The 6,000-nt window shown below is 39.6% G+C and overlaps 1 protein-coding gene across 4 annotated transcripts in view; it reads left to right on the forward strand.

Moving 5' to 3' along the window:
* becn1 (beclin 1, autophagy related) overlaps nucleotides 1-3,893 on the forward strand; it is a 66,535-nt gene extending 62,642 nt beyond the window's left edge. For 3 of the 4 annotated variants that reach the window (XM_043253407.1, XM_043253408.1, XM_043253410.1), the window contains one exon: nucleotides 3,583-3,893. In XM_043253407.1, coding sequence (XP_043109342.1) covers nucleotides 3,583-3,686 — 104 coding nt within the window. In that variant the 3' untranslated portion in view covers nucleotides 3,687-3,893. The remainder of the gene's footprint in view (nucleotides 1-3,582) is intronic. The other variant, XR_006252205.1, reaches the window with a different exon arrangement.
* The last annotated feature ends 2,107 nt before the right edge of the window (nucleotides 3,894-6,000 follow it).

The following is a 6,000-nucleotide window of genomic DNA, read 5'->3' on the forward strand; positions in this document are numbered from 1 at the left end:
CTCCTCAAGAAGTAGAGGCGCTGCTGCACTTTCTTTGTGATGGAGCTGGTGTTGAGTGACCAGGTGAAGTTATCCGTCAGATGAACACCAAGGAATTTGGTGCTCTTGACGGTCTCCACCTTGGATCTGTCGATGGACAGCGGAGAATAGTCACTCTTTGCTCGCTTGAAGTCAACAATCATCTCCTTTGTCTTGTCGACATTCAGAGATAGATTGTTGGGAAGAGATAGAAGATAGAAGTTGTGAGCTGCTGCACCTCATCTCTGTATGCCTACTCATCGTTCTTGCTGATGAGACCCACCACGGTCGTGTCATCAGCTAACTTGATTATATGATTGGAGCTGTGCATCGCTGCACAGTCGTGAGTCAGCAAAGTGAACAGCAGTGGACTGAGCACACAGCTGAGGAGCTCCAGTGTTCGGTGTGGTGGTGCTGGAGATGCTGTTCCCGATACGGACTGACTGAGGTCTGCCTGTCAGAAAGTCCAGGTTCCAGTTGCAGAGAGAGGTGTTCAGGCCCAGCAGGCTTAGCTTCTCTATAAGTTGCTGAGGGACGATGGTGTTGAATGCTGAACTAAAGTCAATGAACAGCATTTGGACGTAGTTTCCCTTTGAGTCCAGATGTGAGAGGGCGAGATGGAGGGTTGTGGTGATAGCATCGTCCGTAGAGCAGTTGTTTTAAGGAACGTCGGAATGACAGAGCTGCTCAGAGAGATATTGAAGATATCAGTGAAGACATCAGATAGCTGCTCTGCACACTCCTTTAGTACTCTGCCTGGAATGTTGTCCGGTCCAGCAGACTTCCGTGGGTTAACTCTATAAAGTGTATACATGTGAATATACTTCTCTCTTTTGATCCTGGATATATACAGCTGAATCTTGGCCCACACACCTTGTCTTCTCTATACAAGCAAAGCGGTAATTGTTCAGCTGAGCAGTTTGTTCACAAAATAGGCTGTTGTTCAGTTGTAGGTAAATCGGCAGGAGCTCGGCCTGCAGCACTTGAAGCTGGCAGGTCGGTCCAGGGCTGATGAGTGGAAGCAATGGTGTTCCTCTGGGATTTGGCATTTTGTCTGCTGGCGATATGGTGGAACTTTCTAGGATGACTTGGACAACTGTGTAGATTTGTTTGCATTGGTTCTTGCAGGGAGGGACGAGTTGGCTGGGAATTCACATCGCAACTGTGTGCTATGTGGAGCAACACTTGGCGTGAAAACAACTAACTTACTATAATTACTAACTGTGGCAAAACAGCTCCAATCTGGAGGACAGTAAAACCTTTCCACACTACCACACCTGCAGCTCATCAGCACAATTATCAAGAACCTTATACAAGCACACACCACAGTTCTGTCAGTGTTTGAGCTCATATTCACAAAGTGAATTCGTATAAGCTCTCCCTCGCTCAAACAAAGCATCGGCGAATGACTTCCCCACTTACCTCTTGTGTTTCTCCTTAAATACCAGTTCTCTCCAGTGTCTCTGTCAGCGTCCTCTGTGGTTGTGGTGTGTGATCCAAGGATCTCATTTGTTTCCCCCATACTTCTGATTTCTGGAAAAGATGAGATCTGTGCTCAGTATCTCTGTGATTCCAGGATTATTTACCCGATTCCTCTGCCATAGACTTTCCATGCTCATCTGTGCAAATAAAAACTTTACAGTGCAATCGGTTTACAACAATCTAGCGAGCTTACCCTCCTTCAGCCAGAGATTATCAACCATCCAGAGTCTCAACCTGAACCCATGCAGCTGGATTATTGGCGGATGACTTCATCTGAACAGCAGAGAAGGTTGACTCAGGGATTTTGTATCTACTGTGGTACTTCTGGGCATTACATTCGTGTATGCCCTCATTTTATGCCCTTTATTGCCTGCACCCTCTGACGCCAGTTCAAGTTACAAAGCCCCACCATTGGCAAGATCTACCAAATCCAATCCATAATGGGAAAACCGTTGAGTAGAAGGAATGTTCAGCATTAAGTTGGACCTCTACGTTTACAAGTTGGACAATTAGATTCAGAGGAGATCTGTTTTCTGGTTCAGACGTCATTTTAGGGTGCCTGTGGTTGGTAAAGCATAATCCCATCCTCTCTTGGAAGTTTGAAAAGTGGGGTAAAGACCCTGTTTCCCTGTTTGCCATTAGCTATTTCTCAAGGTCTACAGATAAATTCCACTTCCATTGAAAGTCACCTGAAAAAGTGGACATACAAGAATGTTACACCCCTTTACTGACCATGTGCATGTAATTTAATCAGAATTTGTGAAGGGCAAGAGTGGAAGACAGCTATTGTGACCCCTACTGGCCACTATGAGTACCTGACCTTATGGATCAGTCAGTGCACCTTTAGTCTTCCAGGACTTCATGCACAAGGTACTCTTAGTATTTATCAACAACATTCTAGTTCATTCCAAAGATCTGACAGAACACCAGGGGCACGTTGCAGAGATTCTACAGAGGTTATGTGAATACCAGTTGTTCCTGAAAGTGAAGAAATGCACCTTTAATCTCCCCTCAGTACAGTTCCTGAGATATGTTATCGATGGATGAGGGAAAGGTTGAAGTAATCACCTCCTGGACACAACCCACATCCATGAAAGAACTCTTGGGGTTTGCAAATTTCCAATGATGATTCATTAACAGCTATAGCATCATCACCAGCCCATTAACATCATTATTGAAAGGCAATCCCAAGTCTCTGTCCTGGACTCTTGCAACATGCTAAGCTTTCGCTACACTAAAACAAGTGTTTACCAACCAGTTACAAATGCATAAATAGATAGTTGTGATATTTTAAACTCACTGTTAACAAGTGAGTCATTGCTACTGAACCAAATCATTTATTGTGTTATTCATTCAGGAGCAAAACACTGGCATGTTGCTCGGAGACAAAAGACTGTGCTGTAGCTGTGTTTAGATTTATTTTTATTTTAGTTTGAGCAAAAATTTAGCAAAAACAGGCAATAGCTGTCTAAAACGTAAGTCTTTTAATTAACTTCTTACTTAATAAAATGTATTATTATGAAAATATACACATCTTAGGAAAATCACATACAAACCATATCATATTGTAATTGTGTGTTTATTATAATCTATAGTGTTGTTGTCTTGATTAGTACTGCTGTGTAAAAGCCTTAACGTTTAAACTGAAACTGAAACTCACATTGTTTGTAATATTATAAGAAGATGGGGTCAAACCTTATCAAATGATTAATTTGCGTAAAACCAAGAATAATATCTAGAGTTGCCCTAAATCACATGTTCAACCCTGGCACATTTTTTTTATGTTGATATAGGTATGTACTGTTCAGGTTTGAAGTATCTGTGGACTGTTGTTAAAAGTTAATGCTCTGTCATGTTGGAAATAAGCCCTACACCAAATCTTACCCTAAACCTACCCAACAGTGTTAGCAAATGCAAAACTGATATAAAAATGCATTTGTTAATGCATGCCATTACAACTTTTTACACACACTTGAACTGTTTTGTCCCCTTTAGATCGGTGCTCCTTGCCTCTTAAGTATATTTCCATACATATCCATTTAGTTTTTGCACTTAAGATGTTTCTTTTTCTTTTGTAATTAGAATGGATGTGGACAAAGGAAAGATTGAGGACACTGGAGGCAGTGGAGGTTCGTACTCTATTAAGACCCAGTTTAACTCAGAGGAACAGTGGACCAAAGCCCTGAAGTTCATGCTCACTAACCTGAAGTGGGGTCTGGCCTGGGTTTCCTCACAGTTTTACAACCGTTAGAATTCATTTTGACTCTGACACCTGATCAACGACACCAGGAAACCACATTAAATCTTTACAGCACTAAGAGGAGAATTTACCCAATTGAAATCTTTGTGTGTTTTTTGTGTTTGCCTATTAATCATTAAATCAGTAATGCAAATTTGTCTCTGGTATTATTATTTGCATCACTAGGAATATTCAAGGTAAGAAGGGGATAGTGTGATGTTTTTGTATCCTATACCTATTTTTTTTCTTGTTTGAAACTGCCCAGGAGTCAAGTGCAACTTCAAGTGAGTTTGTGTTATTTATTCTTGCACAGCCATGTAATAAGAACATAAAAAAGGTAATAAGGTAAAAAAATATATATATACTGTATACATTTAGTACTTAATATTTGTATTATTATTAGCAGCCAAGCACCAAAGGTGCATAGGCACCTATAGTATACATTGACCTTCTTCTTCCACCATTGAGTCTATGGCAGCCCATAAAACAGCTTGTAGGAAAGCTGTAAAATTTAGCACACTGTTACAGGACAATATTAACCATAAAAAATTGCCCAAAATTTCACATGTTTTTGCTAGTAATTTTTGAACTGTAAGGCACACAAGAAAAAGTCCACTGATTCCTAGGCTCATGCAGTGTCGGATGGACACCAAAATTAAAAAAAAATCCTTAGATTTAGTTTTTTGACTTTATTCAATTGTTCTTAAAACCTACTTTTTTGCCAGCTCCATGCTCCAGGTTGCTGTATATTCCTTGAAGTTTGCCAATATCACCCTTACTGTATGTACAGTACACAAATATTTGTATTAGATTTTTTCATGTCCCACGTGAGTTTGCCAATATCAACCTTACTGTATGTACAACAAATAATTATTCATAAGCAATTACTGTTCCTCGCCAAAAAAGTTATTCTACAAACTTTGTAATACATTTCTAGTAGCCACTAGAAATAATTTATCTATTCATTTTGTTACCAGGAAAGAGTGTGTTACCCCCCCTCCTTCTCTTTCTCCCTCCCCCTCCCATATCTCACAGGTAGTTCCAACCTTTCTTTGAAAAAAAAGGAAAAAGCATCTTCTCTCACAGAAGTGAAAACATCCAATATTGTTCTGCTCCTTGCTCTGTTTCCTGTTATCTAGCTGTCTCCCTGTGTGTATTTACTAGTTTACTACTCTCCACAGAAACTCCAGTTAAGAGCACACCCAACAGAGGACTGCAGTCACACTCAGGTAAAAAACAAGTACACTTCCATAATTTAAGATTGTACTTAATATACTAAAATTATTCTGTAGTACTTCTTAAGATAAACGTAAGATCATCTAGATGTACTCAACTGTGCTATTTTGAGACACAATGAATATAAACTAAAATGCACTTTTAACCTATTTTAACATATAAAATGTATTGAGTTACCACTTGTAGCACACTTGAGTACTATTGTATGAAAGATGGTTTCAAGTGTGCTACATGTTAAAAAGTATGTTAAAAGTGCATTTTAGTTCATACGCAATTGAGTACACCTAGATGATCTTAAGTTTATCTTAAGAAGTATTGAAAAGTTTTTGTATTTTAAGTACAAAATATACTATAGAGTCAAAACATCAAACAGGTTCTCCACACTCAGTGAATGAGAAACCTGATGGAAGTGTTCTAGCAATTCAAGATTCTTTTGTACGGAATGTGAAAATAGAGGCGCCAGCCACCATAGTCCAATGTTCACTGGGAGCCAGACCACCTGACATCTTGGCAAATTTAAAAGTGCTGGCTAATGCTAAACAAAAAAATCAGTAAGCTTGTTATTCACGTCGGTGCTAATGATGCTAGTTGGAGATCACTAAAAATAACAATAAAGAGGTGTTTGAATTTGTAAGTATAATGTCAGAGACTGTAATATGCTCTAGTCTGAGATTCACAGTAGACTACTGGGTCTTAATGGCTGGATGTCTAAGTGGATGACCTAACCTGTTGAAAAGAGGTTCTGGGGTGGTGCCACTCTTCACTCTAGAAATATGGCACATAGTCTTTGAGCTTACACATGACTTTCTAGGGCCCAGGTCAGGAAGTAGACAGACTGGCTTCACCGACTTTCTGCTAGCCACCTCACTTCACAGAAGGCAGTTAATTCTCAGCACAGATTCTCTCACCTAGATATCACATTATAGAGACTGTCTCTGTTTCCTTTAATTAGAATGCATTAGAATGCGCAGAAAATGTCCAAATCAAATTAAAAGCAACAATTTAATTGATGTTTAACAAATAAA

This window comes from Puntigrus tetrazona, chromosome 12, assembly GCF_018831695.1.
Source record: "Puntigrus tetrazona isolate hp1 chromosome 12, ASM1883169v1, whole genome shotgun sequence".
Classification (NCBI taxonomy): Eukaryota; Metazoa; Chordata; class Actinopteri; order Cypriniformes; family Cyprinidae; genus Puntigrus; species Puntigrus tetrazona.